Source organism: Entelurus aequoreus, linkage group LG14, assembly GCF_033978785.1.
Source record: "Entelurus aequoreus isolate RoL-2023_Sb linkage group LG14, RoL_Eaeq_v1.1, whole genome shotgun sequence".
Classification (NCBI taxonomy): domain Eukaryota; kingdom Metazoa; phylum Chordata; class Actinopteri; order Syngnathiformes; family Syngnathidae; genus Entelurus; species Entelurus aequoreus.
Window position 1 is genome coordinate 33,075,728 of NC_084744.1, and position 27,835 is coordinate 33,103,562.

Consider the following 27,835-nt stretch of genomic DNA (forward strand, 5'->3'; position numbering starts at 1 on the left):
TGTTCTCCAATATTGTCTTTGTTTTATGCCTATGTTAGTTTATTAAAATAATTTCTAGTAAACTCATCATTAACTCTGACTGCCCTAACTACTGTTATTAATAATGTTAATCATGTGTAGACAACTAAAGTGACTTAGTCAGAGTGGATTAGAGCGAGAGAAAGAGAGAGAGAGAGATTATGTCTGTTTATCCTTTCTGATGTCTTCTTGCTGTTGCTATCGCCATGGCGACAAAGCGTCACTCCCACAAAGTCTCTGCAGCTTCACACTCTTGTTCTTATGGTGAGTAAACATCCTGTTCTTATGGTGAGTAAACATTAGCATCCGGTTCTTATGGTGAGTAAACATTAGCATCCTGTTCTTATGATGAGTAAACATCCTGTTCTTATGGTGAGTAAACATTAGCATCCTGTTCTTATGGTGAGTAAACATTAGCATCATGTTCTTATGGTGAGTAAACATTAGCATCCTGTTCTTATGGTGAGTAAACATTAGCATCATGTTCTTATGGTGAGTAAACATTAGCATCCTGTTCTTATGGTGAGTAAACATTACCATCATGTTCTTATGGTGAGTAAACATTAGCATCATGTTCTTATGGTGAGTAAACATCTCTGCTACAATGCTAACATCATGAAACATGCTAAAGCTAGCAGCTTTTAGCAAGATGGCTACTATTATACGTAGGTAAAGTCCTGTATTCCCCCCAAAATGAATGCTAACAATGCTCATGCTAATGACTAGCATTGTCGCTAACTTCTATTATGAGGACAACTCTTGCTACAGGTATTGTTTGGTAAAGTGCTATATCGCTATGCCATGATACACATGCTAACATGCTAAAGCATAAAGTCCTGACAGCTGTTATATCTTTGGCAGAATTGTTCATGCTAACAGCTAGCGTGCTAGCAAGTACTGTGTTAGCACCAGGATGAAGATTAGCTCCGATAGAATTAATCTGCACTAATGCTCTGAACATGTGTTTACTTCACTCGCATCTTTTGTGTAACACATGCTTATATTTTGTAGTTTAGTACACAGCAAATTCAGGAAGTATATATGTTTCATTTTATTTATTTTAAAAAAAAAAAAAAAATTTTTTTCTCCGTTGGTTGGGGGCGCATAATAAATGTTTTATTTTATTTTATTTTTTTGTCAGTTGGTTGGGGGGGCGCATAATAAATGAAAATAATATAACATAACATGTTAACATATGTTAGCATGCTAACGTTCTGTACTCGCATTTTAGCAAATTGTATTTGTTTAAACCCAAGTGTAATGACTTTTGATACTTGGGGCCATCTTAGAAGGATAGTTTCTCCGATGTTAGCGTGCCATAGTTAACATGCTAACTGTTTTTGCTAGCATTTTAGCCAATTGTATTCGTTCAAACCTCAAATTTGTGGATTTTGAAACTTTTTGATGACATTCATGGATTTGGATACTTTCCGCCATCTTAGAAGTATGCTAACTTTTCCCATATTATCACGTCAATGTTAGCATGCTAATGTGTCATGTTTGCATTTTAGCCAATTTTTTTCCGTTTAAACTAAAATTTGTGGATTTTGATACTTTTTGATTGAAATTTGTGGATTTTGATACTTTCCGTTGTCTTAGAAGTATGCTAAGTTGTCCTATGTTATCATGCTAATGTTAGCATGATAATTTTTCATGCTTGCATTTTAGCAATTTTTTTTCGTTTAAAACAAAAATTTGTGGATTTTGATATGCTTTGATACTTTGATAAAATTTGTGGATTTTAATACTTTCCGCCATCGAATAAATATGCTAACTTTTCCTACGTTATCACGCTAATGTTAGCATGCTAATGTTTCATTTTTGCATTTTAGCTCATTTCATTCGTTTAAACCTAAAATTTGTGGATATTGATACTTTTTGATTGAAATTTGTGGATTTTGATACTTTCCGTTATCTTAGAAGTATGCTAACTTTTCTTATGTTATCATGCTAATGTTAGCATGCTAATGTTTCATGCTTGCATTTTAGCAAATTGTTTTCGTTTAAAAAACATTTTTGTGGATTTTGATACGCTTTGATACTTTTTGATAAAATTTGTGGATTTTGATACTTTCCGCCATCGAATAAATATACTAACTTTTCCTACGTTATCACGCTAATGTTAGCATGCTAATGTTTCATTTTTGCATTTTAGCTAATTTCATTCGTTTAAACCTAAAATTTGTGTATTTTGATACTTTTTGATGAAATTTGTGTATTTTGATACTCTGCCATCTTAGAAGTATACTAAGTTTTCTTATGTTAACATGCTAATGTTAGCATGCTAATGTTTCATGCTTGCATTTTAGCAAGTTTTATTTGTTTAAACCTAAAATTGGTGGATTTTGTTACTTTTTGATGAAGTTTGGGGATTTTGATACTCTGCCATCTTAGAAGTATACTAAGTTTTCCTATGTTAACATGCTAATGTTAGCATGCTAATGTTTCATGCTTGCATTTTAGCTAGTTTTATTCGTTTAAACCTAAAATTGGTGGATTTTGTTACTTTTTGATGAAGTTTGGGGATTTTGATACTTTATGCCATCTTACAAGTATGCTAACTTTCCCATATTATCATGCTAATGTTAGCATGCTAATGGTTCATGCTTGCATTTTAGCAAATTGTATTCGTTTAAACCTAACAATTGTGGATTTTGATACTTTTTGATGAAATTTGTGGATGTTGATACTTTCCGCCATCTTAGAAGTATGCTAACTTTTCCCATATTATCATGCTAGTGTTCGCATGCTAATGTTTCATGCTTGCATTTGAGCTAATGTTATTCATTTAAAACTACAATTTGTAGATTTTGATACTTTGTGATACTTTTTGCCATCTTGCAAGTATGCTCACTGTTCCCGTTATAACACGCTGAGGTTAGCATCTTCAAAAAATAAAATGCTAAAGTTTTGTGCTATTATTTGTGCTAATTGTGTTTGTTTGAGCCTAAACATCCCGGATTTGGAAACTTGGAGCCATCTCAAACTTAAGCTAACTTCTCATATGTTAGCATGCTAACGTTTATATTTAGTTTTCTTGTGCGTTCAGGGGAGCCTCACAGATTTGACGCTTCCTTCAGAGGTCCTGTGCACAAAAGGTACGTCAACAAAACTTCATTCATTTTTTAGTTATTTTTCATTTATATAATGACATATATATATATATATATATATATATATATATATATATATATATATATATATATATATATATATATATATATATATATATATATATATATATATATATATATATATATATATATATAAAGTATGTGTGTGTATATATGTATATATATATATATATATATATAAATATATATATATATATATATATATATATATATATATATATATATATATATATATATATATATATATATATATATATGTATGTGTGTGTAAAAATGTGTGTATATATATATATACTGTGTATATATATATATATATATATATATATATATATATATATATATATATATATATATATATATATATATAATATATATATATATATATATATATATATATATATATATATATATATATATATATATATATATATATATATATATATACGTGTGTGTATATAACATTAACTACATACAGTATAAACATGATGTAAGTTTGAAGTAGGAGTACTTAAATAAGTACTTCTGTGTCTTACAGACGCTGTACTGATGTCTTCTGTTGTTTGCTCTTCATCTTCGTACTTATTTCCTACGTCGGCCTGGGGGTAGTCGGTGAGTCCCCCTCACCTGAAAAGCAACAATTCACATCCTGTCGGGGCCAACAACACCCGAGGACTTTTCACACCTGTCCTGAACCACACAACTCACTTTTACACCAGATGCATGCTAACATTAGCATGCTGGGCTTTTCAACAAATATTTTCAGGCACACACCTCAGAGTTATACATTTTGGTATTTGACGCATGTTACAGTTAGCATTTTACATGCTAACATGCTATGGTTTTTTTTTAGCTAATTTAGCAGGTATTCAACTCTGTGTCATATATTTTGGTATTTCACTAATGATCACTGTAAGCATGCTATTGTTAGCATGTTAGCATGCTAGGGTTTTTAGCTCTTTTTGCCCATATTTTTTTCTATATCTGACCAGATACAAAAATCTGACTGTTAGCATTTCAGTTCAGCGTTGGATCGTTAGCATCCACACACAATTTCTACTAAAATGGTATTTTCTAGTTCTTTGAAAAATAAATAAGTAAATATTGTACTGGTTTTAAAGGTGAAAACTACCAAAATGGCCGCCACAGTGCCAATATTTTAAATTTTTACATTTAAAATAACGTTACCCTAGCTCACGGTCGCTATAGCTGCTGGATGCTAACATTAGCATGCTAGCTTGTTTAACTAATTGAACAAGTATACAATTCAGTGTCATATATTTTGGTATCTCAATAAGATGCTATTGTTAGCATAGCATGCTAGCTTTTATAACTCTTTTTGCTCATATTTTTGTTATGCTACCGTGCTGACTGGATTTTCAGCATTTACGCAAAATTTAAATCGAAATTGCACCTTCTAGTTCTTTGAAAAAAAATACAAAAATGTTTTCATACGGAATCACTTGTGAACATTTTGTGACTAAATGTTAACATGCTAACCGGTATCATTTCTAAAGTATCACAAGTATGTTATTTTATATTTCAATGAATATATATACTTTATACATATATATTTATTAGCAAAAAAAACCTAGCATGCTAGCAGGCCGTACTTATTATTTGACATGTTTGTTTATGTTTTTTTCAGCATGGCTACACGGCGACGTCCGGAAGCTTCTCCACCCGACTAACAGTTATGGCGAGTTTTGCGGGCAGAAGGGGACGTCCAATGCGTGAGTCATTCATATAAAATATGTATTTTAATTTCAAATGTTAGCATTTGTCAAGGGTCAAGTTATATTACTCTGAAGTGTAGTGCTGCAAAATTACCCTAAAAAAATTAGCATGCTAGCAATTAGAATGTGTGACGTATCGACTTACATGACTCTAAGTGTAGAGCTGCAAAATTATCTTAAAAAGTTAGCATGCTAATATGCTGAAAATGGCATGCTAACAGTTAGCATGTATCAAGTTACATGACTCTAAGATGTAAAATTAGCCCCTAAAAATAGCATGCTAACATGCTATTTGGCCACAATTAAAATGTATATATGACTGAGATGTAGAGCTGTAAAATTTGCTTAAAAAGTTAGCATGCTAATATGCTGAAAATAGCATGCTTTAGCATGCATCCAGTATCAAGTTATATGACTCTGATATATAAAGCTGCAAAATTAGCTTAAAGAGTTAGCATCCTAATATTCTGAAAATGGCATGCTAACAGTTAGCATGTATCAAGTATCAAGTTATATGACTCTAAGATGTTAAATTAGCCCCCCAAAATAGCATGCTAACATGCTAAAGTTATTTTGCCCACAATTAAAATGTATATATGACTGAGATGTACAGCTGCAAAATTAGCTTAAAAAGTTAGCATGCTAATATGCTGAAAATAGCATGCTAACAGTTAGCATGTATCAAGTATCAAGTTATATGACTCTAAGATGTGAAATTAGCCCCCAAAAATAGCATGCTAACATGCTAAAGTTATTTTGCCCATAATTAGAATGTATATATGACTGAGATGTACAGCTGCAAAATTAGCTTTAAAAGTTAGCATGCTAATATGCTGAAAATAGCATTCTAACAGTTAGCATGCATCCAGTATTAAGTTATATGACTCTGATATATACAGCTGCAAAATTAGCTTAAAAATTTAGCATGCTAATATGCTGTAAATGGCATGCTAACAGTTAGCATGTATCAAGTATCAAGTTATATGACTCTAAGATGTAAAATTAGCCCCCCAAAATAGCATGCTAACATGCTAAAGTTATTTTGCCCACAATTAAAATGTATATATGACTGAGATGTAGAACTGCAAAATTTGCTTAGAAAGTTAGCATGCTAATATGCTGAAAATTGCATGCTAACAGTTAACATGCATCCAGCATCAAGTTATATGACTCTGATATGTACAGCTGCAAAATCTGCTTAAAAAGTTAGCATGCTAATATGCTGAAAATAGCATGCAAACTTTTAGCATGTATCAGGTATCAAGTTATATGATTCTGAGATGTACGGCTGCAAAATTAGCGCCCAAAAATAGCATGCTAACATGCTGAGGTTATTATGCCAGCAATTAGAATGTGTCACATATTAAGTAATATGACTTTGAGGTTTACGGCTGAAAAATTAGCTAAAAGAATTAGCATGCTAACAACTAGTATGTTTCACGTACGGCTGTAACTTTAGCTAAAAAAGTTAGCGTGCTAACAATTAGCATATGTCAATATCCAGTTATATGACTCAGAGGTGTACGACTGTAAAATTAGCTATGAAAGTTAGCTATAAAAGTTAGCGCGCTAACACGTAGCAGTCTCAGCCAAGCTGCTTCAAGGCAATGTTGCAATTTTCAATGCCAGGTAAAGGGAAAAAAACAACGCTTCGTTCACTTTTCCATAAAATGCGCTAGCTTGATGCTAACAAACAGTAGATTGGCTCTGCTTTTGACATGCTACTGGTTAGCATTAGCGATTTTACATGGCGATTTCAACACCTTCAAAGTTGTTCGTGAAAACTACAACTACGATGCGCGTTACAATCAAACTGCGTAATAATTGCAATACTTACAGTATTAACACTTTTTGGGGCGCAACACAAGACTAGACCACTACTGCCACCTACTGCCATGGACTTGCAACTGTAACTACAATATCTTGCAAGTGGGACTGAGAAATGCAATGAATAAAAGCTACTTTTAAAGTTGTTTTGTTTTGTTTTTTCCCCAGGAAGAAGCCAAATGTTTTCTACTTCAACATCTTCAAGTGTGCCAGTCCTGCCTTGCTCATCAACCTGCACTGCCCAACAACTCAGGTACTCAAAAACTCAAGAAATACGTTTTTTTATTTATGAGGGCTTTGTTCCAAAAAGTTGTATTCATTTGTTTTACTAAATAGACACAAAATGCATTAAACACTTTTCCACTTTGAAGCTGTCTATGGTTCCGGGTGTTGTTGATAAATGGCTGTGGCCTTGCATAGTAGAGTCTTAACTTGCACTTACAGATGTAGCGACCGACTGCAGTTACTGACAGTGGTTTTCTGAAGTGTTCCCGGGCACATGTGGTGATATCCTTTACACACTGGTGGGGCTTTTTGATGCAGTACCGCCTGAGGGCAGACCATAGATGGTGAAATTCCTAAATTCCTTGCAATAGCTGGTTGAGAAATGTTGTTCTGAAACAATTTCCACCCGCATTTATAATAATAATAATAGATTTTATTTGTAAAAAAGCACTTTACATTGAGCAAACAACCTCAAAGAGCTACAGTGTATTGAAAATAATAATAATAATAAAAAGATAATAAAAAATAAAAATAAAAACTAGAACAGCCTAATAGCTAGAACTAGTATGCATATATTTATAAAAAGGCTTTTTTTTTTTAAAAGAAGGGTTTTTAAGCCTCTTTTAAAAGCATCCACAGTCTGTGGTGCCCTCAGGTGGTCAGGGAGAGCATTCCACAAGCTGGGAGCGGCGGAGCAGGAAGCCCGGTCTCCCCATAGTTCGTAGCTTTGTCCTCGGAGGTTGGAGGAGGTTAGCCGGTCCGGAGCGGAGGTGTCGTGTGGAGGATTTGGGGGTGAGCAGTTCTTTGAGGTAGAGGGGGGCATTTCCATGGAGGCACTGGTGGGTTAGTAGGGAGACTTTGTATTCAATCCTGAGTGGAACAGGAAGCCAGTGAAGGGATTTGAAAATTGGTGTGATATGGTCGTATTTCCGCACTCTCATCAGGTGTTGACAAAGTGGTGACCCTCGCCCCGTCCTTGTTTGTGCTGCTTTTATACCCATTCGTGGCACCCACCTGTTCCCAATTAGCCTGTTCACCTGTGGGATGTTCCAAACAAGTCTTTGATGAGCATTCCTCAACTTTCTTAGTCTTTTCTTTGGTATGACTCAGCCGGGGTTTGAACTCACGACCTACCGATCTCAGGGCGGACACTCTTACCACAAGGCCACCGAGCAGGTCCCTGGGTTTAGTTAAGGTGCAAAAATCAGTCATGGCTTTACGACAATGAACATTTGAAATGGTACTACTCACCGTCTAGAGTTTTACCACGGTCTATCAATCGTTACGTCCCTATTTATAGCGGTAAGACATTGATGACTTAGTATGACTTTCTGTGTCTTTGTTTCAGATTTGTGTGTCCGAGTGTCCTGACCGACTCGCAACTTATTCGGAGATGCAGCTGCAGCACAAACTCGGCAACACGTACTGGGATTACTACAAAGACTTCTGTAAACCTGGCTTCAATCATCCTGAGAAGGTAGCAACACTAAATGACCGTTACGGTGCAGGTCCCTAACACCCTGTACTGACTTGGGAGCTCGGGCTTTTAGCTCAGGGCCTAACACACTCGACTCTCATTCAAAAGACCCAGGATCAAGCCCAGGGTGGAATGGAAACGGGGGGCTGAACCGGTGGTGTCGTGACCCGGAGAGAGAGTATGGCCTACTCGATTTCAAAGTTGCCCCCACGTGAGGAGCTTTTGACCAATCATTTAGGAGATCCTCTGGCCATACTCTCTCTGGTTGGTCAAAATCCCCTCACAACTTTGAAACCAAGTTGACCATAGTCTCTATACACGACTCTGAGCCGGATGAGAGTGAGGTTTAGGGGTGTAAGTGCAACCAACACCAGCCAGCGCTAGGCACCGAGCTAAAAGTGTCAAGTAAAGTGTTTTACCAACGTCCACACGAGCACAGGCACCGGCTTAACCCGCCTGGTCCAGCCTCTACTCCCGTTTTCACAGAGGGCTCAAGCCTGGGGCTTCCGAATAAGAACCGAAAGGCAGTGTCAACTCGGAGTCCAGCGTAAGCTCTTCAGGTGTCAGGGAGTGAGGTTTACAAAGGTCCACACGAGCTCAGCTCCACTGGTTGGCCACCGTTAAACTTGTCACCCTTAACTGGACTCCAATGTGGCTCACGGCACCGGTTTAGTCTTCCGAGTCCAGCCTCTGCTTCCGTTTCCACCTAGGGCTCAAACCTGGGTCTTCCGAATAAGAACCAAAAGGCAGTGTCAATTCGGAGTCCAGCGCAAGCTCTTAAGGTGTCAAGGAGTGAGGTTTACCAAAGTCAAAACAAGCACAGCTGCCCTGGCTTTCTACCCTAAACCTCACTGTCATCCAGGTCACGGCACCGGCTTAACCTGCCTGGTCCAGCCCCTGCTTCCGTTTGCACCCAGGGTTCGATCCTAGGGAGCAAGGTTTACCAACATCCGCACAAGTACAGCTGCACTGGTTGGCCTCTGTTAAACTTGTCACCCTAAACCGGAATCTAATGCGGCTCACGGCACCGGTTCAACATGCCTGGTCCAGCCTCTGCTTCCGTTTCTACCCAGGGCTCGAACCTGGGTCTGCCGAATGAGAGTCGAGAGGCGGTGTCAATTCGGAGTCCAGCCCAAGCTCTTAAGGTGTCAGGGAGTGAGGTTTAGCAAGGTCCACACGAGCACAGCTGCACTGGTTGGCCACCGTTAAACTTGTCACCCTAAACTGGACTCCAATGTGGCTCACGGTACCGGTTTAAACTTTCCTACTACAGCTTCTGCTTCCGTTTCTACCCAGGGCTCAAACCTGGGTCTTCCGAATAAGAACCGAAAGGCAGTGTCAATTCGGAGTCCAGCGCTAGCTCTTAAGGTGTCAAGGAGTGAGGTTTACCAAAGTCCACACGAGCACAGCTGCCTTGGCTTTCTACCCTAAACCTCACTGTCATCCAGGTCAAGGCACCAGCTTAACCTGCCTGGTCCAGTCCCTGTATGCGTTTCTACCCAGGGCTCGAACCTGGGGAGTGAGGTTTACCAACATCCACACTAGCACAGCTGCACTGGTTAGCCTCCGTTAAACTTGTCACCCTAAACCGGACTCTAATGTGGCTCACGGCACTGGTTTAGTCTTCCTAGTCCAGCCCCTGCTTCCGTTTCCACTCAGAGCTCAAACCTGGGTCTTCCGAATAAGAGTCAAGAGGCGGTGTCAACTCGGAGTCCAGCGCAAGCTATGTCAGGGAGTGAAGTTTACCAAGGTCCACACGAGCACTGCTGCACTGGCTTGCCACACTAAACCTCACTGTCATCCGGGTCACGGCATTGCTTTAAACTGCCTGGTCCAGTCCCTGCTTCCGTTTCCAACCAGGGCTCAACCTTGGGTCTTCCGAATAAGAACCGAAAGGCGGTGTCAACTCGGAGTCCAGCGCAAGCTCGTAAGGTGTCAGGGAGTGAGGTTTACCAATGTCCACACGAGCACAGCTGCATTGGTTGGTCTCCCGTTAAACTTGTCACTCTAAACCGGACTCTAATGTGGCTCACGGCACCGGTTTAGTCTTCTTAATCCAGCCTCTGCTTCCGTTTCCACCTAGGGCTCAAGCTTGTGTCTTCCGAATAAAAACCGAAAGGCGGTGTCAACTCGGAGTCCAGCGCAAGCTCTTAAGCTGTCAAGGAGTGAGGTTTACCAAAGTCCACACGAGCACAGCTGCCCTGGCATTCTACCCTAAAACACTGTCATCCAGATCACGGCACCGGCTTAACCTGCCTGGTCCAGCCCCTGCTTTCGTTTGCACGCCAGTGTTCCAACCTAGGGAGCGAGGTTTACCAACATCCACACAAGCACAGCTGCACTGATTGGCCTCTGTTAAACTTGTCACCCTAAACCGGAATCTAATGCGGTTCACGGCACTGGTTTAACATGCCTTGTCCAGCTCCTGCTTCTGTTTCCACCCAGGGCTCAAACCTGGGTCTTCTGAATAAGAGTTGAGCGGTGGTGTCAACTCGAAGTCCAGCACAAGCTCTTGAGGTGTCAGGGAGTGAGGTTTACCAAGGTCCACACGAGCACAACTGCACTGGTTAGCCACCCTAAATTGGACTCAAATCCGGGTCACGGCACCGGTTTAACCTGCCTGGTCCAGCCCCTACCTCCGTTCCACCCGGGGCTCGAACCTGGGTCTTTCGAATCAGAGTCTGGGAGTCTGGCCTAAGTTCTCAAGGTGTCAGGGAGTGAGGTCTACCAAGGTGGACTCTGCAAACATACAAGTACTAACATCATTGCAAGGGATCCTTTTAGATCCACTGTATTTCTCCACTATGTATTATATATAAAAAGTATTATGATTCCATCTGGAAGAAGACCAAAACTCTCCTCCTGAGTGAAAAGACTGGTCAGGAACCTAAGTAGGCTCAAGTCTGCCACCACCTGGACAGTTCTGGTGTCACACTGCTGTTAGATGTTAGACTCTGTATATTTCATTCTAGAAGATGCGTGTAAACACACCCTAAACCAGAACTGATGGCCTTTGTAATGTCCACCGTCTGCCACATATATACAGTGTATATATATATATATATATATATATATATATATATATATATATATATATATATATATATATATATATATATATATATATATATATACTGACTGACTGTTTGATTGTAACTTGTATCCCAGGTGTAATTGTCATTACCCCATTTTGGAGGCGTTGAAATCGCCATGTAAAATGGCTAATGCTAATGGCGTATCCAATGTAAATTAGCCTCAAGCTAGCAACATTTGTAGTAAGGCATTTATTTCCTGTTGGAACGTCACAGATAAATTATGCAGACATACTTAATTTGTGTTTAAACATGAGTTTGTTTATGTTTGGACTCTTGCAGGCTGTGTCTCAGGTCCTGAGAGACCAGGACTGTCCCTCCATGATTGTGCCAAGTAGACCATGTGAGGACCACGCCCACTTTTTCTATCATGTCATTGTTTTCATGTGTGTGGGTGTGTCAGATCTTCACAGGTGTCTCCCAGATGTCCTCAGTCTGAATAAGTCAAAGTCCAAGGACCTTCTTGGAACCACACAAAGTGTCACCGACTTCCAAGACCTCTCCAAGTATTGATCTCACTTTTTTATACCACATGTTTTTATTCTCACGGGTACTTGGTGAAGACTCATGTTTCACTGACTCACGGGTACTTGATGAAAACTCAGATTTCACTGCCTGACGGGTACACGATGAAGACTCAGGTTTCACTGACTCACGGGTACTTGATGAAGACTCAGATTTCATTGACTGATGCATACTCGATGAAGACTTAGGTTTCACTCACTCACGGGAACTTGATAAAGACTCTGGTTTTACTGACCCACGGCTACATGGTGAAGACTCAGATTTCACTGACTCACGGGTATTTGACAAAGACTTGTCTTTCACTGACTCACAGGTAGTAGATGAAGACTCAGGTTTCACTGACTCATGGGTACCTTGATGATAACTCAGGTTTCACTGATTCATGGGTACTCGAAGACTCAGGCTTCAGTGATTCACTCTACTTGATGAAGATTCAGGTTTTACTGACTCACGGGTACTTGATGAAGACTCAGATTTCATTGACTGACGCATACTCGATGAAGACTTAGGTTTCACTCACTCACGGGAACTTGATAAAGACTCGGGTTTTACTGACCCACGGCTACTTGGTGAAGACTCAGATTTCACTGACTCACAGGTATTTGACAAAGACTTGTCTTTCACTGACTCACAGGTAGTAGATGAAGACTCAGGTTTCACTGACTCATGGGTACCTTGATGATAACTCGGGTTTCACTGATTCATGGGTACTCGATGAAGACTCAGGCTTCAGTGATTCACTCTACTTGATGAAGATTCAGGTTTTACTGACTCACGGGTACTTGATGAAGACTCAGATTTCCTTGACTGACACATACTCGATGAAGACTTAGGTTTCACTCACTCACGGGAACTTGATAAAGACTCGGGTTTTACTGACCCACGGCTACTTGGTGAAGACTCAGGTTTCACTGACTCACGGGTACTTGATGAATCCTCAAGCTGTGCATGCGTTCTGTGACAGGTGAATCAAAAGTACCCGATTCATCTAAGGGTTGGAGCTCTGCTCTGTATATGGCTATATATGTGTATATATGTATCTTTATGTATATGTATATGTATATATACATGTGTATATATACAGTATATATTTATATATATATATATATAAATAAATATATTTACATATGTATGTATATATGTATATGTTAGCTTCTATTCAGACGTGTACGTGTCATGTTTGCAGACAACTACGAGGACTGGTGGACACTCAGCAGTTAGGACAGGAGATAGTGGAAGATTATGCCGAGTCCTGGCCTTGGATTCTTGTGTAAAAACACACACACACACACCACACACACACACACACACACACACACACACACACACACACACACACACACACACACACACACACACACACACACACACACACACACACACACACACACACACACACACACACACACACACGCCGATTACCTTGAATATTTCTCCTCATCACTGGGTTTGCAGAAGTCTGCTGATGTCCTGGTTCTTCAGCCTGCTCTTCATGGTGCTGCTCAGGTTCACCGCCCAGCTGCTGCTGTGGACCACCATCATGGCCGTCACACTCCTTCTGTCCTACGGTATGCTCTCCCACCACCCACTCCCTGTGGGACTCCATTGCATTGATCGTGTGACCATGCAGGTCTGTGGTTCTGTGTGACCATGCAGGTCTGTGGTTCTGTGTGACCATGCAGGTCTGTGGTTCTGTGCCTCGGAGTTGACCCAGCTGGCACGGAGCCAAGGTTCTGAGGTGTCCATGGTGGAAGTGGGCCTGCAGGCGGATATCAAAGTCTATCTCCAGCTCAAGCAAACCTGGATCATTTTATGCAAGTCTTGGCTTCTCTTGTCTACATCTGATCATGGTATTGATCCCATATCGGCAAAAAGCTCCCACCGTATAAAATATTATTATTTTTAATTTTTTTTGCCGACATCTCTCATAGTATCAAAGTAAGTGGGGTCTTTTTTGATATTTTTTATATATTATTATCATTAATGTAATTATAATAATAATTATTATTATTACTATTATTTTCATTATTATTATTATTACAATTGTTAACATACATGTCATATTTAAAATACATTGTTGTTATTAGTCCTATTATTTTCCTTATTATTAGTATTTTTATGATTATTATCATGTCATATTTAAAATACATTATTATTATTATCATAATTATTATTTTTAATATGATTATTATTGCTATTATTTTTATTATTATGTTTATGATTATTATTATTATCATACATGTCATATTTAACATACATTATCATTATTATTATTATTATTATTATTGCTACTATTTTCCTTAATATTGTTATTTTTAGGATTATTATTACCATACATGTCATATTTAAATTACATTATTATTATTAGCAGTATGATTACTATCATTTTCATAATTTTTATGATTATTATCATACATGTCATATTTAAAAAACATGATTACTATTAATATCATTTTTATTATTATCATACATGTCATATTTAAAATAAATTACTATTATTATCATTAATATTATTAATGCGATTATTTTCATTATTATTATTATCATGCATGTCATATTTAGAATACATTAATATAATTATCATTATTATTATTATTGCTATTATTTTTATTATTATTGTTGCTATTTCCATTATTTTTATGATTATTATCATATATGTCATATTTATGATACATGATTATTATTATTATTATTATTATTATTCTTATCATTGTTATTATCCTTATTAGTATTATTATTGCTATTATATTCATTATTATTTGTATGTATATTATTATTATACGAGTCATATTTAAGATATATTATTATTATTATTATTATTATCATCATCATTATGGCTATTATTTACATTATTGTTATTATTATTATTGGCATCCAGGTCAAATTTAAAATACATGATTATTATTATCATTATTATTATTAGTAGTATTATTATCATTGCTATTATTTTCATTATTTTTATGATGATTAATATACATGACATAATTAAAATAAATGATTATTATAATCATTATTATTATGATTATCATTATTTCTATTATTATTATTTTTATCATACATGTCATATTTAAAATACGTGATTATTATTATTAGTATTAGTACTGCTATTATGTTCATTATTTTTATGATTAATATTATAATACATGTCATATTTAAAACACATTATTGTTATTAGTATTATTATTATTAGGAGTAGTATCCATCCATCCATCCATCCATTTTCTACCGCTTATTCCCTTCGGGGTCGCGGGGGGCGCTGGAGCCTATCTCAGCTACAATCGGGCGGAAGGCGGGGTACAAACCTGGACAAGTCGCCACCTCATCGCATTATTGTTATTAGTATTATTATTATTAGGAGTAGTATTAGTATTGCTATTATTTTCATTATTTCTATGATGAATTATATCGTACATGTCATATTTAAAATACATGATTGTTATTATTATTATTATTATTATTATTATTATTATTATTATTATTATTAGGAGTAGTATTATTATTGCTATTATTATTATTATTATACATATTGTCATACATGTCATATTTAAAATACATTATTTGTGTTATTATTTTTGGTTATTATTGTCATACATGTCATATTTAAAATACATTATTATTATTATTTTTGTATTATTATTGTTGTACATGTCATATTTAAAATACGTTATCATTATTATTATTATTATTATTATTATTGCTATTATTATTATTTTTGATTATTGTCATTCATGTCATATTTAAAATACATTATTTGTATTATTATTATTGCTATATTATTATTATAATTATTGTCATACATGTCATATTTAAAATACATTATTATTATTATTATTATTATTGCTATTATGTTTTTTGATTATAATTGTCATACATGTCATATTTAAAATACATTATTAATATTATTTTGGATTATTATTGTCATACATGTCATATTTAAAATATATATATTTTTATTTTTTATTTTATTATTATTATTGTCATACATGTCATATTTAAAATACATTATTATTATTATTATTATTGCAATTATTATTTTTTATTATTATTGTCATTCATGTCATATTTAAAATACATTATTATTTGTATGATTATTACTGCTATATTATTATTATAATTATTATTATTGTCATATTTGTCATGACTGGGTCTATGGCGTGGTTTGTTCTCCCAGAAGGCAACGGAAAATTGGCGCATGCGAGACGTGACTAAAAAAAAGTACAAATAAAAGGCGCGCACAAAGGCGGAGAACTATAGACATTAAACACAAACTTACTTGACAAGGAACTGTGAACATGGCATGAAGAAGCGTGATGAAAAAGTGTGCAGGGCATCAATGTGGAGCATGAAAGTGATGTCGCCAGAAAGACCAACAGAAACAGACAGATTTAAATAGTGACATGATCAGTGAAAACAGGTGCGTGACTCCGTATAGGCAAATGCCAAGGGCGCCGTCCATCAGGGGGCGCCACGCCAGTGCCACAAATGTTGGAGAAAAAAAAAAAAAAGTTGGTACTATTATTTCTAAATACAAAAAATAATCCCACGTTAATTAAAATGCAAAGTAAAGCCTATTTAATAAAAATATTATTTGTTACAACATTACACCCCCTCCCCTCCCCCCGCACGGTGCGCCCCCTCCCTTCCCGTATCATGACTCTTTTTGGACTTCACCACATCAAAAAATCAACACAAGATGTCAAAACGGCCAAAACTGTCAGGTGCCCAGGGAAGAAAAAATAGAAAAGAAGAGGAGGAGAAACGAGAAAAAGACAGAGGTAGCAGGTAGGTAACGTTAGCCTACATGAAATTATTTGTCTGTTACAGAATGTGATAGTAACCTGGCTTTTTAGCATTAAGCTAATGTTACATGATTCGGCAATTGCTAATCAATAAATAGCTAGTTCTGTTTTAACGTCGGGTTAATATTGTGGAGGGGGCTAAATTGTTATGGAAAATAATAATGTAACGTTAGGTAATTACAGTACTCCCACCTTACATTCCTCAGGGACATTTGTATTAGATCTTTTAAGCATGGGGCGGCATGGCGTAGTGGGTAGAGCGCCCGTGTCAGAAACCTGAGGGTTGCAGGTTTGCTCCCAGCCTCTTACCATGCCGTTGTGTCCTTGGGCAGGACACTTCACCCTTGTCCCCGGTGCCGCTCACACCGGTGAATGAATGTTGAATGAATGATAGGTGGTGGTCGGAGGGGCCGTAGGCGCAAATTGGCAGCCACGCTTCCGTCAGTCTACCCCAGGGCAGCTGTGGCTACGAAAGTAGATTACCACCACCAGGTGTGAATGAATGATGGGTTTTTAACATGTAAAGTGACTTTGGGTACTTAGAAAAGCGCTATATAAATCCCAGGTATTAAGTGTTTTTTGTTTACATTGTTATTGCCTTCTGGTTAGCTAATGTTTGCCCTGCAGGTAATAGTCACTTTTCCACCCCTTTATATATTAGGTATAGTTGTAAGCCTAGTTGTTAAAGTGCACATCATTAATGTTGATTAAGCAATATCACATGAGAGGGAATGCTGTTTTTTAATTTGAGCACTGCTGTGATTCGGTTAAAGATAATCAGAACATAACATTCTCATATAATATGTTATACTGTTACTTTGCATTCTGCTATTCAGCATTTCACTGTAATGATGACAATAAATTGAATCTAATCTAATTTGCATATCAGTTAACATCATACTTATATCTCTTTGGTTTTTCATCTATAGTATATCATTTCATTTTATTCCTGGAATCATATGTTTTTATTATTAGACTGTAATACTTCACTGCCGATGTGGGGGGGGGGCGCCTCCTAAAATCTTGCCTAGGGCGCCAGATTCGTTAGGGCCGGCCTGCGTGACTCAAAACGTGAAACAGGTGCGTGACAGGACAGGTGAAAACTAATGAGTTGCTATGGAAACAAACAAACAAGGAAGCACAACCAGGAACTAAAAAGAATCCAAAAAACAAACACATGGCCAAAACAAAAACATGATCACACAGACATGACAATATTTAAAATACACTATTTTTATTATTATTGTCATACGTGTCATATTTAAAACACATTATTATTATTATTATTATTATTGCTATTATGTTTTTGATTATTATTGTCATATACGTCATATTTAAAATACAATATTTTAATTATTATTATTTATTATTATTGTCAAACATGTCATATTTAAAATACATTATTTTTATTATTATTTTTGGTTATTATTGTCATACATGTCATATTTAAAATACATTATTATTATTATTATTATTATTTTTGATTATTATTGTAATTTATTTCATATTTAAAATACATTATTATTTGTATTATTTTTTTTTTTTTATTGTCATACATGTCATATTTAAAATACATTATTTGTATCATTATTTTTGGTTATTATTGTCATACATGTCATATTGAAAATACATTACTATTATTATTTTTGTTTTATTATTGTTATACATGTCATATTTAAAATACATTATTATTATTATTATTATTATTATTGCCATTATTATTATTTTTTATTATTATTGTAATTCATGTCATATTTAAAATACATTATTATTTGTATTATTATTATTGCTATATAATTATTATCATTATTACTGTCATACATGTCATATTTAAAATACATTATTATTATTATTATTATTGTTGCTATTATGTTTGTTGATTATTATTGTCATACATGTCATATTTAAAATACATTATTATTATTATTATTATTGCTATTATTATTATTTTTAAATATTATTGTAATTTATTTCATAATTAAAATACATTATTATTTTTATTGTCATACATGTCATATTTAAAATACATTATTATGATGATTATTATTATTATTATTATTGATTATTATTGCCATGCATGTCATATTTAAAATACATTACTATTATTATTATTATTATTTCCATTATTGTTATTTTTTATTATTATTGTCATACATATCATATTTAAAATAGATGAATATTATTATTATCATCATTATTATTAGTATTATTATTGCTATTTTCATTATTTTTATGATTATTATTGTCATACATGTCATATTTAAAATACATTATTATTAGTAGTAGTACTATTATTATTGCTATTATTATTATTATTTATGATGATTATTGTCATACATGTCATATTTAAAATACATTATTATTAGTAGTAGTACTATTATTATTGCTATTATTATTATTATTTATGATGATTATTATCATACATGTCTTATTTAAAATACATCATTATTATTAGTAGTACTATTATTATTATTTATGATGATAATTATCATACATGTCTTATTTAAACTATTGAATGATGAATATTTCCAGTGATATTGCTGGGAGTGACAGAAGTGTCCATGGTCCTGCTGCTGGTGGTGATGAGGAGGAGAGTCCAGTTGGCCGTGGTCCTCCTCAGAGAGGCCAGCAGGTCTGACCTTTCACCTCCATCTTCTCTTTTGATTTGATTTGATTTGATCTTATTCAACCCTTTCCATCCTTTTTATTGATTGTGTGTTTTGTCTCTCCCCTCCAGAGCCATGTGGCACACCAAGTCCACTCTGGTCTACCCCGTCCTCACCTTTCTCTCCCTGGCCTCCTGCGTCCTCTACTTCACCCTCACCGCCTTGTATCCTTCAGGGAGTAGTCTTTGCCATTAACTTGAATGCTTGTGTCCTACAAAGTGTTTGCACTCTAAGTATTCTACTAATCACACACCGGCTCTTTGATTGCATCTGAGCTGTAGTTTCCTCCAACAAACTTGGCCACTGTTAGCATGCTAACATTAGCGTAGCATGCTAACATTAGCATGCTAGCATTTTAGCTTATTACACACTTTTTAACCTATTAATCATGGATTTCGTTACTTGGCGCCTTCTCAGATGTATGCTAGCTGTTCATTTGTTGACATGCTAACATTAGCATTATTAATTTTAGCATGTCATTTTTTTTGCCTTGCAATTTAGCTACATTTAGACGTTTTAACCTATTAATCATAGAATTTTCTTACTTGGCACCATCTCAGATGTATGCTAGCTATTCATTTGTTGACATGCTAACATTAGCGTTATAATTATAGCATGTGTAATTTTTTTTGCTAGCAATTTAGCTAATTTTAGACGTTTTAACCTATTAATCATGAATTTTGTTACTTGGCGCCCTCTCAGATGTATGCTAGCTGTTTATTTGTTGACATGCTAACATTAGCGTTATAATTTTAGCATGTACATTTTTTTTTGCTAGCAATTTAGCTAATTTTAGACGTTTTAACCTATTCATCATAGATTGTTTTACTTGCCGCCCTCTCAGATGTATGCTAGCTGTTCATTTGTTGACATGCTAACATTAGCGTTATAATTATAGCATGTGTAATTTTTTTTGCTAGCAATTTAGCTAATTTTGGACGTTTTAACCTATTAATCATGAATTTTGTTACTTGGCGCCCTCTCAGATGTATGCTAGCTGTTTATTTGTTGACATGCTAACATTAGCGTTATAATTTTAGCATGTACATTTTTTTTGCTAGCAATTTAGCTAATTTTAGACGTTTTAACCTATTCATCATAGATTGTTTTACTTGCCGCCCTCTCAGATGTATGCCAGCTGTTCATTTGTTGACATGCTAACATTAGCGTTATAATTATAGCATGTGTAATTTTTTTTGCTAGCAATTTAGCTAATTTTGGACGTTTTAACCTATTAATCATGAATTTTGTTACTTGGCGCCCTCTCAGATGTATGCTAGCTGTTTATTTGTTGACATGCTAACATTAGCGTTATAATTTTAGCATGTACATTTTTTTTGCTAGCAATTTAGCTAATTTTAGACGTTTTAACCTATTCATCATAGATTGTTTTACTTGCCGCCCTCTCAGATGTATGCCAGCTGTTCATTTGTTGACATGCTAACATTAGCATTATAATTTTAGCATGTAATTTTTTTTTTGCTAGCAATTTAGCTAATTTTAGACGTTTTAACCTATTCATCATAGATTTTTTTACTTGGCGCGATCTCAGATGAATGCTAGCTGTTCATTTGTTGGCATGCTAACATTAGCATTATAATTATAGCAGGTTCATTTTTTAATGCTATAAATTTAGCAAGTTTTAGACGTTTTAACCTAATAATCATAGATTTTGTCACTTGGCACAATTCTAAAAGTATGCTAGCCGCCTACCTATTAGCAGGCTAATGTTTTATGCTAGCAAATACAGTAATTATGAACGCTTTTAACCTCAAAGTTATGGATGTTGTTACTTACCACCCTCTTAAAAATATGCTGACTGTTTTGCTAGCTTATTACACACCAGAGTCGTAGTCGTAAACACAAAAGTGCATAGTTGACATTTTTGGGGGAAATTTTAGGGGAAGCAGAGCTTTCCTTGGAGTCTAACTCCTGCCTAGGGATGGGTACCGAATCTGGTCCTTTTTTTTTTTGGCACAGGCCGGATCCCAGCAGTATTATCGACTCAAAAAAAAAAAAAAAAAAAGCTCCAACATAAGTTATGTAAGGCTTCACTTAGCTTGATGCTAATATACATTAAATGTGCTATTGACGTGCTACTAATTAGCATTAACGATTTTACACGGCGATTTCAACACCTCCTAGTTTGTTCATGAAAGCTACAACTAAGATGCACGTTCCAATCGAACAGCATGCGTATTAAGCACTTACAGTATTAACCCTTTTTAGGGCGCAACAGTCTGAACACAACATAAACTGTCATTGAGACTCAGGAATGGGATCATGAAAAAAGATACAACAACTTTTTGATATGTTGCAGTAAAAAGTTCTTCAATGTAAATGTTGTAAGCCTTATTCGGACTTAAAAAATTTAAAAAATTGTTTTTATTAATATCAATTACGTGCCTATCACGATATATTATCGTTGTATCACCCAGCCCTAGATGACTTAAAAACCCTGTTTTTTAATCATTTTTAATTATGTGTTCATGGTGATACATATATACTAATATATTGTTTTTTCATTTAATTATTTTTTTTCGTTCTTATTAAAGACAATTTTGTGTCTATCGCCATATAGATATTGTTATATCCCCTTGCCGTATAGGTCTTTTTGTATTGTATTGATATTAGAGATGTCCGATAATATCGGCCTGCCGATATTATCGGCCGATATATGCGTTAAAATGTAATATCGGAAATTATCGGTATCGTTTTTTTTTATTATCGGTATCGTTTTTTTTTTGTTTTTTTTAATTAAATCCACATAAAAAACACAAGATACACTTACAATTAGTGCACCAACCCAAAAAACCTCCCTCCCCCATTTACACTCATTCACACAAAAGGGTTGTTTCTTTCTGTTATTAATATTGTGGTTCCTACATTATATATCAATATATATCAATACAGTCTGCAAGGGATACAGTCCGTAAGCACACATGATTGTGCGTGCTGCTGGTCCACTAATAGTACTAACATTTAACACTTCATTTTACTCATTTTCATTCATTACTAGTTTCTATGTAACTTTTTTTATATTGTTGTACTTTCTTTTTTATTCAAGAACATGTTTTTAATTTATTTCTCTTATTTTACTAATTTTTTAAAAAAGTACCTTATCTTCACCATACCTGGTTGTCCAAATTAGGCATAATAATGTGTTAATTCCACGACTGCATATATCGGTTGATATCGGTATCGGTTGATATCGGTATCGGTAATTAAAGAGTTGGACAATATCGGATATCGGCAAAAAGCCATTATCGGACATCCCTAATTGATATGGATTACGTGTCCATCACGATATATATTGATATCGCACAGCCCTTTAGTGCTTAAAAAAACAGTTTTTGTATGAATTATTTATATAACTTTATATCATTTATTTAATTTAATTATATGTATCGTGATATATATCTATGCTGTTTAATTAGCTGGTCCTACAGAGCTTTAAAAAAATTGCTTTTATTGATATTAATTATTTGTCTATCGCAATATATATTGATATTGTTTTGTTGCCCAGATCTATATTTCTTGAATTTTTTTTTGATTGACAAACCTTTTTTTTTTTAATTGATTTTAATTATGTGTCCATGGTGATATATTGATATTGTTTTATCACCCCCAGCTCTTGTGCTTAAAAAAAAAAACAGTTTGTCATTCGTGATTTTTTGATATCAATTTATCGACCAGCCCTATCAACAATTCGTAGAATGCACAAATCCTCTGCTGTGTCTTTAACGGACCCCTAAACCAGGAACTTGGCGTCCTTGGGTCATAAAGTCGTGTCTCCGGACGCCACATGTCCTTGGTCCAACAGCACCTGTGACCTGGAGGTACAGATTGTGGTTTTTATTTCAACATATCAGATAAATAAAGTTGTAATGTTCACTAATAATACAAAGCTGCCATGGGATTTGTTTTTCTTAAACTGTCTTTGCTCAAAAAAAAACATATTTAAAAAGAATATTGTTATGAATTGTAGACGTTGAACAGAAGCCCCGCCTCCAAGCAGCCGTGGTGTCTGGGCTGGCAGTGTGTGTACGGAGAGAGCGTCTACCAGCGCTACCTGGTCCTGCTGCAGCTGAGCAACTTGCTGGTCTTCCTCTGGTTGGCCAACTTCAGCCTGGCCCTGCAGCAATGCACCCTGGCCGGAACCTTCTCCAGGTACTACTGGACCAGGAGGACGCCCCGCCCCCTCTTGTCCGCCTTCGGCATGGCGCTCAGGTGGGTAAATATTGCTATCGCTGACCACCATTAGGGCTGGGCCATAAAGATTTATCGAACGCGTTTGTTTTTGATATCGATGATGTGTCTATCGCGATATATATTGATTTTGTTTTACTGCCCAGCCCTATAGGCCTTGTTTTTATATTACTTTTTTATTTAATTTTAATTGTCTGTCCATCCCAACATATAGTGGTATCAAAAAATGTTTTGATTTTACAGTAAAAAAAAAAAAAAAAAATTAGATTTATGGTAAAAAAAAAAAAAAAAAAAGTTTTTGATTTTACAGTAAAAAAAAGAATAATTTTATTTTCCGGTCCAAAAAAATAAATAAATATTATACTGAAAAAAGGTTCTGATTTTACAGTAAAATAAAGATTAGATTTTATAGTAAAAAAAAAGATTTGATTGTATGGTAAAAAAAAACAAAATTTTACAGTAAAAAAATTTCAATATTTGATTTGACGGTTAACAAAAAGATTAGATTTCACGGTAAAAAAAAAAAAAAAAAGATTTGATTTTATGGTTAAAAAAAAAGATTTTGATTTTACAGAAAAAAATATATATATATATTTTACTGTAAAAAAAAAAAGTTATACTAAAAAAAAGTTCTGATTTTACAGTAAAATAAAAATTAGATTTTACGGTAAAAAAATATTTTATTGTATGGTAAAAAATGTTTTATTTTACAGTAGAAAAATAAAAATATTTGATTTGATGGTTAAAAAAAGGTTATATTTTACAGTAAAAAAAAAACATTTGATTTTATGGTAAAAAATAAAAGGTTTTGATTTTACAGTAAAAACAAACTATTTTATTTTACAGTTTTGACTATTAAAAAAATATTAGATTTTACGGTAAAATAAAAAAATAAAAATATTTGATTTTATCCTTAAAAAATGTTTTGATTTTACAGTAAAAAAAAAAAAGGCAATTTTATTTTATCTATTTATTTTTTGGGGTTAAAAAAATTTCAGTTAAAAAAAAACATGATTTTCCGGTGAAAAAAGATTTGATTTTAGGTTTAAAGAAATATTTATTTTATGGTTATAAAAAGAGAACAATTGTAGCTATGAAAAACACTAATATATTTATTATTAACATTCTGGAATGGACCTATGCTGTCCTTAAGTTGAGGTGGAGTGGTAATTGTCTTTTTAATTATATCAATTTAACCTCATGATGCAGTAAATTCAACTATATTTATTTGTTACGTGTCCATATTGTTTTATTGTTTAATGATTATTACCTGTGTCTAGCTTGTGTGCTATTGTGTGCTGAGCTGTTGTGTAGCTGCTAGTAGCCTACATTGACTCAAATAGCAGAAAGTGTGTGCTTATTGGAGGACATTTAGACGTTACCTGGCTGCGCGTATCGGACACTATACATGCGAGCTCTTATCGTCACATACTTGTTTTTGTTTTGCTGGTATCAGACCGATATCAGTATCGATGCAAAATACTGCAGCTTGTTTCTATGACGATCAGCTGTGCAATACATTAGATGTCGTATTTTCAGTTCATGCGGCCTTTTTTATGCTTTCAAATGCTTCATTTAGCCCACACATATGTCAAAAGTGCTGCCACTCGCAACTTTCTTTGGCCCCTTGATTCCATTCCTCATTTGGACGCATGCCACACCATTTTCTGTGTGCAAAACTTGTATTGTTCTCTATAAAATGTGTTTTTTCATCATATTTTTGGCTGTCTGGAAGAAATGGACCTCTTGGAGCATCTGACTAATACAAATGTGTGCAAGAAGTCGATGTTTCCTTTCGTGTTTCAGCCTCTGGTGCAAAATGTTCAACGTGTCCTACTTTTCCTCTCAGGTACCACACGGGATCGTTGGCCTTCGGGGCTCTCGTCCTCTCGGTCCTCACCTTTTTCCGGATCCTTCTGGAATACCTGGAGCGCAAAATGAAAGGTGCGCAAGTCAGACACAAACCAGTCAAATACACCATCTTCAGCCACCTCGCTTTTAGGGACACAGTTTGCTTAGAAACTGCAAATTGCCGGCAGATGTTTTGGAATTGATCCTATTCAATAAATATAAATAAATGTCGAGAGAGAGAGAGGGATAGAGAGAGAGAGAGGGGGAGGGAGGGGGGGGGAGAGAGAGAGAGAGAGAGAGAGAGAGAGAGAGAGAGAGAGAGAGAGAGAGAGAGAGAGAGAGAGAGAGAGAGAGAGAGAGAGAGAGAGAGAGAGAGAGAGAGAGGGAGGGAGGGAGGGAGGGAGGGAGGGAGGGAGGGAGGGAGGGAGAGAGAGAGAGAGAGAGACCCCATCTGATTGTGATATTAGCAAAAAAAACAGGAATGTTTTGGTCAAACCTTGTGAAAGGCAGTAATACAGCATCAATCACAAAAGAGAACTATCTAAAGAGTAAACATCTGATTGTGATGTTGGAATAAAACAGGAATGTTTTGGTCAAACTTTGGGGAAGGCAGTAATACAGCATCAATCACAAAATAGAACTATCTGGAGATTATAATATTAATAAATATGTAATTTATGTGTATATGATTAATACATTTAATGTGTTTATATTATTAATACATGTAATTTATGTTTATATAATTAACTAAATGTAATGTATGTTTATATTATTAATACATGTAATTTATGTTCATATAATTAACTAAATGTAATGTATGTTTATATTATTAATACATGTAATTTGTCTTTATATTATTATGACATGTAATTTATGTTTATAATATTAATACATTTAGTTTATGTTTATATTATTAATACATGTAATTTATGTTTATATTATTAATAAATGTAATGTATGTTTATATGATTAATAAATGTAATTTATGTTTGTAATATTAATAAATGTAGTTTATTTTTATATTATTATTAATAAATGTAGTTTATGTTTGTATTATTAATACATTTAATTTGTTTATAGTATTAATACATGTAATATATGTTTATAATATTAATAAAGGTCATTTAATTTAATAATATGAATAAATGTCATGTATGTTAATAATATGAATAAATGTCATGTACAGTATGTTAATAATATTGATAGGTGTAATTTATGTTAATAATATGAATAAATGTCATGTATGTTAATAATATGAATAAATGTCATGTACAGTATGTTAATAATATGAATAAATGTCATGAATGTTAATAATATGAATAAATGTCATGTACAGTATGTTAATAATGTAATTGATGTTTGCAGGTTTAAAGAGCAGCATGTCCAGGTTCTTCTGTTGCTGCCTTCAATGTTGCTTCTGCTGTTTGGACTCATTCCTTTCTTACATGAACTCTAATGCTTACATCATGGTGAGTTATTATTATTACATCATGCTGACTTATTATTGTAGTGGATTGTCCGAAGCTTAAGCAGGCAACAAAAGTAGTTTAGTACAACAAATGTATTTACCCATTATCAGAAGTGCAGGTTGAATTGAGTTGGCCGTGCAAACAAACCACAAGTTACTCCGGAGCAAACAAGACACACACAAGCCAAAATCACCCCCGAGTTCCGGTCTTCTGCCAATTTTTATATGTCTGTTGTGCGTCATCGTTCCTTATCGAGTGCGTCAATGTCTTGTTTTGCTTTTCCTATCTGTTCCATAACAACTCGAATCCTTTAGACAGTCAACACATTCTATAGACAGGTTGGCACGACTTAATATTCCCTTTTGTCCCACAACTGGTCCATTCAATGGCACAAAAATACAAGAGTATTGAAAATGAGCGGACATTCTTAAAAGACAAGAAATATAGGTCAAAAGGTCAGAAATTCTACTACATAATTATTACATCATGCTGACTTATTATTATTACATCATGGTGAGTTATTAATACATCATGGTGAGTTATTATTATTACATCATGCTGACTTATTATTATTACATGATGCTGAGTTATTAATAAATCATGGTGAGTTATTATTATTACATTATGCTGACTTATTATTGTTACATCATGCTGACTTATTAATACATCATGGTGAGTTATTAATACATCATGCTGACGTATTATTATTACATCATGCTGAGTTATTATTACATCATGCTGACTTATTATTATTACATCATGCTGACTTATTATTGTTACATCATGCTGACTTATTATTATTACATCATG

At 34.6% G+C, this 27,835-nt stretch overlaps 1 protein-coding gene across 3 annotated transcripts in view; it reads left to right on the top strand.

The window, feature by feature from the left end:
• The first annotated feature begins 207 nt into the window (after positions 1 to 207).
• The window catches only part of LOC133664771 (choline transporter-like protein 5-A), a 49,290-nt gene continuing 21,662 nt past the window's right edge, over positions 208 to 27,835 (top strand). For all 3 annotated transcript variants that reach the window (XR_009828620.1, XM_062069670.1, XM_062069671.1), the window contains exons 1-17: positions 208 to 282; positions 3,068 to 3,116; positions 3,688 to 3,761; positions 4,798 to 4,882; positions 6,881 to 6,965; positions 8,286 to 8,414; positions 11,789 to 11,849; positions 11,910 to 12,012; positions 13,218 to 13,301; positions 13,487 to 13,599; positions 13,714 to 13,845; positions 19,363 to 19,462; positions 19,568 to 19,660; positions 23,257 to 23,335; positions 23,485 to 23,726; positions 25,555 to 25,649; positions 26,922 to 27,025. Coding sequence is in view for 2 of the 3 variants with exons in the window: in XM_062069670.1 (XP_061925654.1) it covers positions 225 to 282; positions 3,068 to 3,116; positions 3,688 to 3,761; positions 4,798 to 4,882; positions 6,881 to 6,965; positions 8,286 to 8,414; positions 11,789 to 11,849; positions 11,910 to 12,012; positions 13,218 to 13,301; positions 13,487 to 13,599; positions 13,714 to 13,845; positions 19,363 to 19,462; positions 19,568 to 19,660; positions 23,257 to 23,335; positions 23,485 to 23,726; positions 25,555 to 25,649; positions 26,922 to 27,025 (1,686 nt within the window). In the remaining variant the exon portion in view is untranslated. The remainder of the gene's footprint in view (positions 283 to 3,067; positions 3,117 to 3,687; positions 3,762 to 4,797; positions 4,883 to 6,880; positions 6,966 to 8,285; positions 8,415 to 11,788; positions 11,850 to 11,909; positions 12,013 to 13,217; positions 13,302 to 13,486; positions 13,600 to 13,713; positions 13,846 to 19,362; positions 19,463 to 19,567; positions 19,661 to 23,256; positions 23,336 to 23,484; positions 23,727 to 25,554; positions 25,650 to 26,921; positions 27,026 to 27,835) is intronic.